The 13,117-nt window shown below is 42.8% G+C and overlaps 2 protein-coding genes across 2 annotated transcripts; both read left to right on the top strand.

Moving 5' to 3' along the window:
• Positions 1–1,850: 1,850 nt before the first annotated feature.
• LOC145555155 (uncharacterized) lies at positions 1,851–7,234 on the top strand. The gene is made up of 3 exons (XM_081616538.1): positions 1,851–2,897; positions 6,436–6,616; positions 6,722–7,234. The coding sequence occupies exon 1, from the start codon at positions 2,065–2,067 to the stop codon at positions 2,791–2,793; it is 729 nt and encodes a 242-aa protein (XP_081472664.1). The 5' UTR covers positions 1,851–2,064; the 3' UTR covers positions 2,794–2,897; positions 6,436–6,616; positions 6,722–7,234.
• A 4,032-nt stretch (positions 7,235–11,266) lies between these two features.
• LOC145555171 (uncharacterized) lies at positions 11,267–12,193 on the top strand. The gene has a single exon (XM_081616578.1). It carries the CDS (start codon positions 11,392–11,394, stop codon positions 12,115–12,117), a length of 726 nt encoding a protein of 241 aa, XP_081472704.1. The 5' UTR covers positions 11,267–11,391; the 3' UTR covers positions 12,118–12,193.
• Positions 12,194–13,117: the final 924 nt, after the last annotated feature.

Below are 13,117 nucleotides of genomic sequence, written 5' to 3'. Positions count from 1 at the left end.
AATTAGCACTTACAATTACTTAGTTTGGTTCGGTAATTTGTTGACAGTTCCTAAGTGAACCTTCGGGCGCTTCGGCCGGGAGTTGTGGAGAACCGCCGGCCGACATTAGCGTTCATAAATCGGATCAACCTTGAGCTAAACGCCGCTACTCCCCGGAGCTCGAACATCCAACTTGAAACTAACTTCACTGCGGTGCTGCAACATAGAAGATGGCGGACTATTTTACGTACGACTCAGCGCTGCATGAGGCGTCTACATATTCATGTCTATGTTTCCAACCGCCAAGGAGAACGGCCGCCATTTTATCACAAACCAACCCAGGCTGGATGGGTTGGTTTGGGTTCAAGTTAAACGTCGACATTTAGTAGATTCGCTCCGTCATGGCTGTGACTGCTGGTCTCTCCCTCCTGATGCTGATGACGCTGCCGGTCGCTGCTCAGAACCGGACGGTTTACTTTGACATGTTCGGCGGGACTCTGACGCTCAACCCCAATTACTCTGGGACCATCAGCAGCATCACCTGGAAGCATAGAGGGAACCTTGTAGCTGAATATATAAACGGTTGGGTTCCTCTGGAATATCTGGGTGCCTTTAAATCCCGAGCACACGTGAACCTGACCACCGGAACACTGACCATCAACAACATGGATAAATCTGACGGCGGGCTGTTCAAGGTGGAGATCAACAACAGAGTCCTTCCCATCACCTTTAACCTTTTGTTCAAAATCTCCTTGGTTGGGAGTGAAAAATGTAAAGAATTTATTTGTACAAATACTTTTTGATCCCAAAGGTAAATTAAATGTTGTAGATCGTTAATACATATTTTAGGCATCAAAGTATTGGCAATTTAAGCCATATTTGATAAAATAAAAAAAAAGAATAAGGACACTGCAATCACTTTTTTGACAAATTTCTGCTCATCACACAAACATATACACTGTAAAACATTTGAGACGCATTTAGTTGTGTTTACTATCTTGTACTCTTTAAGTCAAATAAATTTAACAAGTTTTAGATTTTGAACCTAAATTTGTGAAAGATAAACTTATAGTGAGTTGTTAACCTTTTAATTTTGTCAAACATCCAAGAGTTGAATAAACTAGTTATTAGGTTAGCACTCTAAAAAAAGAAAAAGTGACTGAAGAAACACAGGAATGTGAATTATTTCCCAGAGTTCTTAGCGGCAGGTTGTTGTATCCTGAGATGAAGTGCGTTACATTGGTCTGACTCTTGTGTTATAAGGCAAATGTTAATTTAACCATCAGTTTGAGGATAATGTTCTGTTCACACTGGATGCTTTAGAGCAGAATTACTTGTGATGTTTAATAAAATGTATTAGAAGATCAGAAATTATGTTAATGCAATTTGAAAAGAAGGATTTAAATTATTCTAAAGTAAAATAATTATCTTGACATGGTGAGTAAAATAATAGAGAAATATGTGCTCTTTCACTAGGCAAGGGCAGATTTTTCTTGTTGTGAAATAAATATTTGGTTTAAATTGCAGCATTAAGTTAAAACTCACAGTTCAACATTATTGAACTTAAATGTTTCAACTCGTCTCTTGTTAGATTCATAAACTTTCATTTCCGAGTTAAAACAGATCCACGGGCTCAGACACATCCACAGATGAAGCAGTCATGGACTGGCTTCATTTCAAGTCTTTCTGTCAAACGTTTCAACAAGATTTCATAGCTTTAACGTCCAATATTCATTTTTATGTGGCTTCACTGCTCAGTCACATTTAGCATCTGAGCGCCAAATCACCAAATAAAAAAAGGATGTTTGGACACAAAAAGGCCATTTTTTTATTTTTTTTTTCACAATTTTGGTAATAGTAAAGCGGGAAAATAATAAAAAGTCCAATATCTATGACAGATTTTTTGTTTTACTTAACGAAACATCTCGACCTACTCAGTGCTGCAGCTGCGAGCCGTTACAAACCGTGACGTTTCTTTCCAACCGCCAAGGAGAACGGCCGCCATTTTGATCACAAACCAACCCAGGCTGGATGGGTGTGGAGTTCTTCAAGTTAAACGTCGACATTTAGTAGATTCGCTCCGTCATGGCTGTGACTGCTGGTCTCTCCCTCCTGATGCTGATGACGCTGCCGGTCGCTGCTCAGATCCGTACGGCTTACTTTCACATGTTCGGCGGGACTCTGACGCTCAACCCCAATTACCCTGAGACCATCAAGAACATCACCTGGAAGCATAGAGGGAAAATTGTAACTGAATATTCAACAGATTATAGTTATCGTGATCTGGAATATCAGAATATCTTTAAATACCGAGCACACATAAACGTCACCTCCGGAACTCTGACTATCAGAGAGATGAGACAATCTGAAGACGGGCTGTTCACGGTGGAGATCAACACAGACCCTCCCATCACCTTTAACGCTGTGGGGCTCAATAAGCTGGACGGCTACCCTGTTGAAGTCTTCGTGAGTCCCAAGGATTGCAGCCGTAGTACCTCCAAGAACTGTACCCTGGTTTGTGGTGTAGAGTTTAGAGGTGCCGAACCCGTCCAGTACTTCTGGAAGGCAGGAAATATGGGAGAATGGAATATGGGGAATAAGACTCTCAGCATCGTCTTTACCAAGAACACTAAGGACCTTTCAGACTACGCCTGCAAAGTGAAGAATCCAGTCAGCGAGAAGCGGAGCCAGAAGGAGAGCCTGTTCGACCAGATAGAGAAACTGACCCCCTTGGACAGCAGCAGCGGCCCGGACCCGATGCCTGCGATTCTGCTTGTGGCCGTTTTAGCAGTTGGAGCAGCAGTTGTTGTTTAACTTAACAAGAAGCCGCCATTTGTCCAAAACCTTTTTGGTTTACATCGTGACAAATAAAAAGAATTCAAAAAAAGAATTACAAAAAACTTTATTCGTCCAAAAAGGTAAATTGCCCAGTTAGGTATGCATAGAAGTTATTAACCATCATTGATGTAAACACTTAGATGTTGTTTGGGGAAACTGTAGTCAGCCATTTTAAAGAAGAGTTATGTTTTAAATACAACTTTTTATGAACTGTGCGATGCCGTTAGAGATCTGGTGAAGCCAGCTGGTCATTACCTGGAAAAAACTAACTACAAACCATAAATCAGACTAATTCCTAGTAGTAGTAACGTCCAGCTGTTGATCACCTGACTCGTGTGGCGCAAAAAAAGTATTTCTGTTGCAGTTGTGCAAATACTGTAAATTCATTTGGATACCTTAAACAACCTCATCTTAGCGCAGTTTTCTTAATCCAAAAACTTACTTTCCCCCCGGAAATTGGCTTGTTTCCATTAAGTGAATTATTTTTGCAAGAGCAATTTGCGTAATTCTATGGTTAACACAGCTTAACAAGATGCGGTCCATAATTGTCTCTATTTTACATAAAGTCTCTGTAACGCATGAATGACTGGCGACACTGTCAGTGTCCAGAGTTGAGGCAAACAAAACAACAAAAGAAACGACAGGAATAAGCGACTCGTTTATGTTTGTGTTGGACCGGAAATGTCCGTTTGTCCTGTGCTACTCGTGTATTAATTTGTTTTTCACTGCTCTGTAACGTAACGTGCCTTCTTGAGTAAATTTAATTTCGCCACTCGCGCTGAACTGAAGCGAACACGGAAGTTAAAGTAGGGCACACTCTTGATTTGGCTCATATCTGACGCAACATATTGCGCTAAAACTCTGCACAAACATTTAAGTTAGCATATCAGCTGAGTTCTCAGCTGTGTTGCTGACCGAAGCTTTTGAAAACATTCAAATAGATTGAACCCGGAAGTTAAAGAAGCTAACTATCTTGCTGGTGCAGCTCATCCCAAGTACACCTCGCTGCAGCAAACAGGAAGGCGCGGGACGGACCACTGTCAGTCTCTTACCTATTTGGAAATGGGACCATTGCACTCCGGAAGTGAAGGGGGCACTATTTCCCTTATTGTCCGCGTTCTTCCGTTTAAATGTTCTTTTGAAATACGTGATATAACTTCATCTGTAGTAAGGAGTTTCACTCTCAGCATGTATTTCAACTTCTCTTTTTTATTTACATCAGCGCAGCTCACAGCTTTTAACTTATTCCGTAGCTTTTGGTGTTCTTCTAAATCTGCTTCTTAGTCGCATCTTTTCGGGCCTGCAGTGCTACTGCCTCTAGTGGCGAGGGGGTGGTAATTGGGGTTATTGTCAGTGAATGACGTCTAATGGATGTTCTATATTAACCAGAAGAACACAGTAACGCCTTCATGAGCTCAAACTGACGAAAAAAAGAGGATGGATGCTCTAAACAGTTTAGACAGAGTTGTTTTTGGTTTCACCACTATTTACCTACTATTGTTTTTCCTGCTACTTCAAATATTCTTAGAAGATTGTCTGTTAGTCTGCAGCTCATATGACCAAACCAGCCGAGGAGATGAAAAGCTATAGCACTCAACAGTTAAAACTTGAGATGACTTAAAACTTAAGTTAAATTTTTAAGTTTTAACATTTTAACTCATTGTTAAAATGTTAACATTACTTAACTAGAGGTAATGTTAGCCAATGTTACCTCTAGCTAACTAGAGGTTTTGCACGAGTTGCACTTGTTAGGTAACCACAAGATCACTGGGTCTTCTTAAAAGATAAAGTGACGTTTCTTAAAAATGTAGCCAGTGTTTTCAGCAAAATTGAGCTGAATGTCCTGGAATGATCCAAGGTATTAAAAATTTGCCATAGTTTCAACAGGTTGGCCAACGAAACTGGAACCACTTTCAGGTTTTATGTCATTTAATTAGCTCTATTTCCTTAAGAAAATTAAAAGGTTTGGTGTTTTGTGAGGGATTTTATCTTTTGCTGTTTCAGTTATGCGAGAATGAATAATAAATAATAAAGACTTTGGTATTCTGATTTAGTAATGTATTTATATTAGTTGTGCTACCACCCCCTCGCCACTAGAGGCAGTAGTAGGCCCGAAAAGATGCGAAAAAGAAGCAGATTTAGAAGTACACAGAAAGCAACGGAAATTGTTAAAAACTGTGAGCTGCGCTGGAGTAAATAAAAGAAGTTCAAATACATGCTGAGAGAGAAACTCCTTCCTAAAGATGAAGCTATATCACAAATTTAAAAATAAAAATAAAACGGGAGAACGCCGATAATATAGGAAATAGTGCCCCCTTCACTTCCGGAGTGCAACGGTCCCATTTCCAAATAAGGTAAGAGACTGACAGTGGTTCGTCCTTCTCGCTCATCTTTGAGCGGCGATGCTAGTTTGGCTAACATCCAGCTCGGCTCGGCCTCGGTGACAGTGGCGCAACTACACATTATTTAATATGGATGCGAAAACATAAATCGGCGCCCCCCCAGGGAAGGAACGTCAGGGTGAAGGAGCGACATGATAAAAATAAAAACTCTTACAGTTTAAAAACAAACATACAATTTAAAACTAGATCCTGCTGGAGTCGAAAGCCAAGTAAAAGGTTTTAGGACTAACTTTAAAAGTGGACAGTGAAGGGGCCTCTCTGACCTGCAAAGGCAAGTCGGTCCATAACTTAGGGCCCATGACAGAGAAGCTCTGTCCCCTCTGAGCTCCTCCTGGACCTCTGTACCTCCAGGAGCAGCTGATATGCTGACCTGAGTGACCGATAAGGTACGTAAGGGGTGAAGAAGCTCAGAGAGGTCAGCCAGGGCGAGATTATGCAGTAATTTAAAAACAAACATGAGAATTTTAAAATGAATCCTAAAATATACAGGCAGCTAGTGAAGTGAGGCCAGGTCAGGGGTCACATGCTCCCTCTTTTTAGTTCCTGTTAAAAGTGGTGCAGCAGCATCTGAACCAGCTGCAGCGACTGACTGACTCCCTGATGAAGGGAGTTACAGTAATCCAACCGAGTGGAAATAAAAGCCTGGATCACCGTTTCAAAATGGAAAGAAAAGATTTCACTGACGCCAGTCGCCTTAAATGATAAAAGCTGGACTTAACCACGGCTCTGATTTGGCTGTCCAGTTTAAAATCACTGTCCACCTTAAAACCAAGATCTGTAATAACAGGTTTAAAATATACCTCCAAGGGTCAAAGGTCAACAGAGGAGGACTCACAGGAGCCACTGGGTCCAAACACCCAGCGTTTCGGTCTAAAATGTGTCCTTATGAAGGTAAATGAAACCTATTTAAAGGTTTATTAACCAGAACAGTTTCCTTTCAGTCAAGAAGATCTGAGTCATCTAACAATTGGTCTAATCTAAGAACAGTTTGCATTAAGGCTCAGTGTCTTAAATTAAAAAGCATAAAATTCTGGAAGAAAACTGGTTCTGCTGGTGTGATGTTGTTGATGCTGTGAGCAGTCAGTGTTGCAATCAACCTGATGAAGCCTCTGACTGAAGAAAGTGGCAAGCACTGCTGTTTCTGCTCTTCTTTAAATGTCCGTATGGTTGGAGAAATGCTGGAGTAGGGTATAAGTTCTGGTGTGCTGTGTTTCAGGTCTACATGGCCTGCCAGTCCATGCTGATCGTTCTGGTCGGATACACACCAGAGTATCGGGTCGAGAAGCAGGACGGTGGTTGTTGCTGATTAGTGCGTCCCATCTGTGTTTTCCTGCAGAACTCTAACAGAATCTCCTCGCTGGCTTTATTCTCAGGGACAGACGGAGCGAGCTGAAGAGGTACGGACACCTGCACACGCATCGTGACATCACTACCTGCAAACGCATTATGACGTAATTTCCTCACATTGTCGTTATTTCGACATTTCCCCTCTCCAAAAAAAGAGCTGAGAGAATGAGCAACGGTGATATTTCCCAGCTGTCATTGAATGCAACACTGAAAGTCTCAACATGGCCGCTGATACCTCAGAACCCGACTGCTGGATCACAGCGGTTCTGAGGTTTTGAGTTATGTGGTTTTGGTCTGGGACTGAAACTCATGCAGTAATCTGAGGGAGTGATGTCACTTCCTGTTTGAGATAAATTCAGCTCTAATGTGACAATCTGTCCTGTGGAGAAGCGGCTGCATCAGCGTTCAGATTCATCACCGCCCTCCTCCTACAGCAGGAATGTGTGTGTGTGTGTGTGTGTGTGTGTGTGTGTGTGTGTGTGTGTGTGTGTGTGTGTGTGTGTGTGTGTGTGTGTGTGTGTGTGAGATATTGATGGATGGAATTAAAACTGTTAGCATCTAATTTTGTGTTGCGTCGTAAAAGCCTGTTTTCAGTGCTACTCATGTATTTATTCGTTTTTCCACTGCTATGTAAAGTGCCTTTTAAAATAAATTCATTGCGTCGCCGACTCTGAAGAGTTTCTTTGAAGTCAAAAACTTAAAGGCATTACATGAAAGTCCCTTTGAAGCGAATCCGGAAGTTTAGGCAGGGCACACTCTTAATTTAGCTGCTAGCTTGGAGCGTCACTTAAACATCGGTTTCAGATGCTGCTAAAAAGGGAAGAATATGCAGACACCTTTTAAATGTAGCATATTAATGAGATCTCAGTTGTGTCGCTCTCTGGGGCTTGATAATAAACTGAAGTAACGGTTGTAAATCTACCCGGAAGTGGACTCGGAAGGTTAATGCAGGGTATGATCTAAATGTAGCTGCTAGCTCGGAGCGTCGCTGAAGCTACACCAGTTTAAGACGCCGCTGAATGAGGTTAAAATGTAAAACATCCGCATTAAACTTTATTTTATGTTGCTACCACTAGGGAGAGAACTAAAACATGCAGGATGCCGGGTCTCCTGGACCCACTTTGGACACCCCTGTGTTTGCAGGAAGGATCTCCAGTAGCAGTCAGTGTTGCAATCAATACAATTTGTCTGTTTCTGCTGCTCCTCTTGAAATCTCTAAGATTAGGTAGATGTTGGAGTAGGTGCTGTCTCTTTAAATGCAAATGAGGCACTTATTCTCCCGCAAGGCCACAGAGTGATGGACTCTACCCCCACGTCACCCATTTTTGTAGTTTGACAGCATAAATACAATTATCTAGCAGTGCAACATTTTATTACCAATTTGATTAAAAGATGGCAACAATATTGTAACCCAAACTAGACGTCACATTCCTTTTAAAAGTATGAATCCTAACACAATATGAATGAAATCATATTGAGAAATCACAAGGCCTAGACATAATTAGCAAGATGGCTACCATTACCACCAAGAATGTCACCGAGTACCTTCAGATTCCCCAAGACAAAAATGGATAAAGTAAGAAATTATTTATGTTGAAATTCTGGCCTGAAGCTCTAGGAGCTGACAGCTAATGTGAGCAGAAGGCACGATGCTACACAGCTAGCATAAACACCATCCATCCATCCATTTTCTTCCGCTTATCCGGGGTCGGGTCGCGGGGGCAGCAGCTTCAGAAGGGAGGCCCAGACTTCCCTCCCCAGCCACTTCTTCCAGCTCCTCCGGGGGAATCCCAAGGCGTTCCCAGGCCAGCCGAGAGACTTAATCCCTCCAGCGTGTCCTGGGTCTCCCCTCCTCCCGGTGGGACATGAACTCCTCACCAGGGAGGCGTCCAGGAGGCATCCTGACCAGATGCCCGAGCCTCAACTGGCTCCTCTCGACGTGGAGGAGCAGCGGCTCTACTCTGAGTCCCTCCCGGATGACCGAGCTTCTCTCTCTAAGGGAGAGCCCAGCCACCCTGCGGAGGAGGAAACCCATTTCGGCCGCTTGTACCCGTGACCTCGTTCTTTCGGTCATGACCCAAAGCTCATGACCATAGATGAGGGTGGGAACGTAGATCGACCGGTAAATCGAGAGCTTCGCTTTTTGGCTCAGCTCTCTCTTCACCATGACGGACTGGTACAGCGCCCGCTTCACGGCAGACGCTGCCCCAATCCGCCTGTCGATCTCCCGCTCCCTTCTTCCCTCATTCGTGAACAAGATCCCCAGATACTTAAACTCCTCCACTTGAGGCAGGACGACCCCCCTGACCCGGAGAAGGCACTCTACCCTTTTCCGGCTCAAGACCATGGCCTCGGATTTGGAGGCACTGAGCCTCATCCCGGCTGTGAACCGCTCCAGTGAGAGCTGCAGATCACGTTCCGATGAAGCCAACAGGACCGCATCATCCGCAAAAAGCAGAGATGTCATCCTAAGGCCACCAAAACGGATCCCCTCAACACCTCGGCTGGTCTAGAGATTCTGTCCATAAAAGTAATGAACAGAATCGGTGACAAAGGGCAGCCTGGCGGAGTCCAACTCTCACAGGAAACGAGCCGGACTTACTGCCGGCAATGCGGACCAGACTCTGACACCGGTCATACAGGGACATGACAGCCCGTATCAAAGGGCCCGGTACCCCATACTCCCGGAGTACCCCCCACAGGGCCCCCCGAGGGACACGGTCGAACGCCTTCTCCAAGTCCACAAAACACATGTAGACTGGATGGGCGAACTCCCATGCACCCTCCAGGACCCCGCTGAGGGTGTAGAGCTGGTCCAGTGTTCCACGACCAGAACCAGAACCACACTGCTCTTCCTGAATCCGAGGTTCGACTATCCGACGGACCCTCCTCTAATTTTGAACAAATTATGTAAAATTGCATAAAGTGGGCATGACAGCTTTGTTTTATTCATTTGTTTGTGTTTTTACTTTTTGTCTGTTTGAGATATTACTAAACCTGACAGGGATTCAGACTTTAACACTTCTTGGTTATTTTTCTTAACAGTCGGTTTCATTTTCAGCCCTGAAGCTGAGGAGGAGTCCTGGAGACGAGATCTGCTGGTTTACTCACATTTCTCTACTGGAGTCAGAATAAGTTGGGTAGTAACTAGTTACATTTACTTTAGTAACTTTTTTGAGAAAATACTTTTAGGAGTATTTTTTACTTTGCTGTACTTTTTGCATTTATTTGAGTAATTTTATTGTGAAGTATTTCTATTCTTGAGTAAAATTTGTCACCTTTTGTTTCCTAGATGTAATTGTCATTTCCGTCATTAGAATACCAAAATAAATAAAACTTAACTTTATATTTTTAGTTAGCAATATTTAAATATTAAATGATAATTTGATCAGTTACTCAGTACTTGAATAGACTTTTTACCAAATACCTTTTTACTCGAGTTTTTTTTTTGGATGGCTACTTTTTACTAAAAATATGCTGAAGCAGTGATGCTCTTACTTGAGAACCATTTTTGGATACTCTGCCGACCTCTGGGATGATTATATTTATATAAATGAAGACATTTTGAGCCTCACTCCATTTCAGGAGGAAGCTTTGTGGAGCTCTTCTAGTTAAACGTCGGTATTTACGGCTGTTATCTCGGTGTTTTCTCTCCAAATCATGGCGGTGACGGCTGGACTCTGATGCTAGAGGCGCAGGCTGCGCCAAATACACAGATAACGGGTGAGAGTAAGGGGATACGGGCGGGTACTGCGTGTAGTGGCCATTTGTCCCAAAACTTAAATTCAAAACTCAAAGGTGATCAAAACAAAAAGGTGAATCCAACTCAAATAGTCACCTGATGCACCGTGGATTCTGGATTACGCAGCATGCCCTTTTATTTCCACTTTTTTTGGAACACATCAGATATATATATATATATATATATATATATATATATATATATATATATAATTTCCCTTCTCACCCTCCGTGGGTGGTCTGTCTCATCCTCTGAGCTCAGGTCCTCTACCAGAGGCCTGGGACCTTGAGGTTCTCCTCCAGTATCTTGGCTGTGCCTAAAACTGCACATTTCTGGACTGACATGTCTGATGTTGTTCCTGGGATCTGTTTGAGCCACTGCTCCAGTTTGGGGGTGACTGCCCCGAGGGCCCCACTGTGGTCTTCACCTTCCAGGTCTTTTCCAGTTCCTCCCTGAGGCCCTGGTATTTCTCCAGTTTCTCCTTTTTCCTGATGTTCTAATCACTTGATATTGCTACATCCACCACAACGGCTTTCCTCTGTTCTTTATCCACCACCACAATGTCCGGTTGGTTCTCCATCACCATTTTGTCTGTCTGGATCTGGAAGTCCCACAGCTTCAGTCATTCTCCACCACCTTTAGGGTTTTTTCCCCACTTCGATCTCGGGGCTTCCAGTCCATATTCTGCACAGATGTTCCTTCAAGATTTCATAGCTTTAACGTCCAATATTCATTTTTAGGTGGCTTCACTGCTCAGTCACATTTAGCATCTGAGCGCCAAATCACCAAATAAAAAAAGGATGTTTGGACACAAAAAGGCCATTTTTTTTTTTTTTTTCACAATTTTGGTAATAGTAAAGCGGGAAAATAATAAAAAGTCCAATATGTATGACAGATTTTTTTGTTTTACTTAAAGAAACATCTCGACCTACTCAGTGCTGCAGCTGCGAGCCGTTACAAACCGTGACGTTTCTTTCCAACCGCCAAGGAGAACGGCCGCCATTTTGATGACAAACCAACCCAGGCTGGATGGGTGTGGAGTTCTTCAAGTTAAACGTCGACATTTAGTAGATTCGCTCTGTCATGGCTGTGACTGCTGGTCTCTCCCTCCTGATGCTGATGACGCTGCCGGTCGCTGCTCAGATCCGGACGGTTTACTTTGATAACGACGGCGGGACTCTGACGCTCAACCCCAATTTCCCTCAGGCCATCAAGAACATCACCTGGAAGTATAAAGGGAACCTTCTAGTTGAATTTTCAACCGAGTTGGGTTATCTACCTCTGGAATATGAGGGTGAATTTAAACACCGAGGAAACCTGAACCGGACCTCCGGATCTCTGATGATCATCGCCATGAAACAATCTTACGGCGGGCTGTTCACGGTGGAGATCAACGTAGGAGTCCCTCCCGTCAGCTTTAACGCTGTGGGGATCAATAACCTGGCCGGCTACCCTGTTGAAGTCTTCGTGAGTCCCAAGGGTTGCAGCCGTCGTACCTCCAAGAACTGTACCCTGGTTTGTGGTGAACAGTTTGAAGGTGCCGAACCCGTCCGGTACTTCTGGAAGGCGGGAAAAACGGGAGAATGGAATATGGGGAATAAGACTCTCAGCATCGTCTTTACCAAGAACACTAAGGACCTTTCAGACTACGCCTGCAAAGTGAAGAATCCAGTCAGCGAGAAGCGGAGCGATATCGAGGCCGACAAGAAAGAGAAACTGACCCCCTTGGACAGCAGCAGCGGCCCGGACCCGATGCCTGCGATTCTGCTTGTGGCCGTTTTAGCAGTTGGAGCAGCAGTTGTTGTTTAACTTAACAAGAAGCCGCCATTTGTCCAAAACCTTTTTGGTTTACATCGTGACAAATAAAAATAATTCAAAAAAAGAATTACAAAAAAACTTTATTCGTCCAAAAAGGTAAATTGCCCAGTTAGGTATGCATAGAAGTTATTAACCATCATTGATGTAAACACTTGGATGTTGTTTGGGGAAACTGTAGTCAGCCATTTTAACCCTCTGATGTGAGAGTGACTGACTTCCGTGACTGGGTCCTTTTTGACCCGGGTTCCAATCAATGTGTTTTTATGCTACTTTTGTCATTTTGATTGAAAATAATTTTTTGTATATTACTTTCTACTGTGTTTTATTTCACACAAGAATCATTGGTAACACTTTATTTGAAGGGGTGTGAATAAGACTGTCATGAACAGGTTTAAGCCTTCATGACTGATATAAATTTGTTATAAAAGTATTACTGATTGCACTTTAAACATTAGGTAACTTTGTTATTAAAGGTAAAGTTTAAACAGTAATGATTTATTGGTTAATGTCACGTTGTCATAACAAAGACATTTTGAATAATGTCAACTTTGTATTAAAAGTGTCATAATTTACCTAATGACGCTTTATGACAGCAGTCATGAATATTCATGAAGGCTTATTTATGTTCATGACAGGCGTTATGTCATGTTTATGACGGTGTCATGACAGTCTTATTCACCCCCCTTCAAATAAAGTGTTACCGGATTATTTCATGTTTGAAATATTTTCATTTTTCACTTTTTTAAGCATTTTTAGAACAATTTGTAGAACGTTTTTGAAACAAAACGACAACAGCAGTAATTTTACAACAACAATGATGAAATGTCAATAATGGATAATGTTAACATCTATTGGGTGTGTGTGTGTGTGTGTGTGTGTGTGTGTGTGTGTGTGTGTGTGTGTGTGGGCATGGGGGTGGGCTGCAAAAGAGCACATTTCCTGAAGCTAGCTAATGTTACTGTCTCTATTCTATATATGCTATGTGTATCAC

Source organism: Poecilia reticulata, chromosome 15 (genome assembly GCF_904066995.2).
Source record: "Poecilia reticulata chromosome 15, P_reticulata-male-v2, whole genome shotgun sequence".
In the NCBI taxonomy this organism is placed as follows: Eukaryota; Metazoa; Chordata; class Actinopteri; order Cyprinodontiformes; family Poeciliidae; genus Poecilia; species Poecilia reticulata.
Note: the sequence above shows the minus strand (reverse complement) of the source record. Positions and strands in the feature narration are given on the sequence as shown.

Coding starts and splice junctions, on each gene's coding strand:
- LOC145555171 (XM_081616578.1), top strand. CDS start 11,392: ATGGCTGTGACTGCTGGTCTCTCCCTCCTGATGCTGATGACGCTGCCG.
- LOC145555155 (XM_081616538.1), top strand. CDS start 2,065: ATGGCTGTGACTGCTGGTCTCTCCCTCCTGATGCTGATGACGCTGCCG.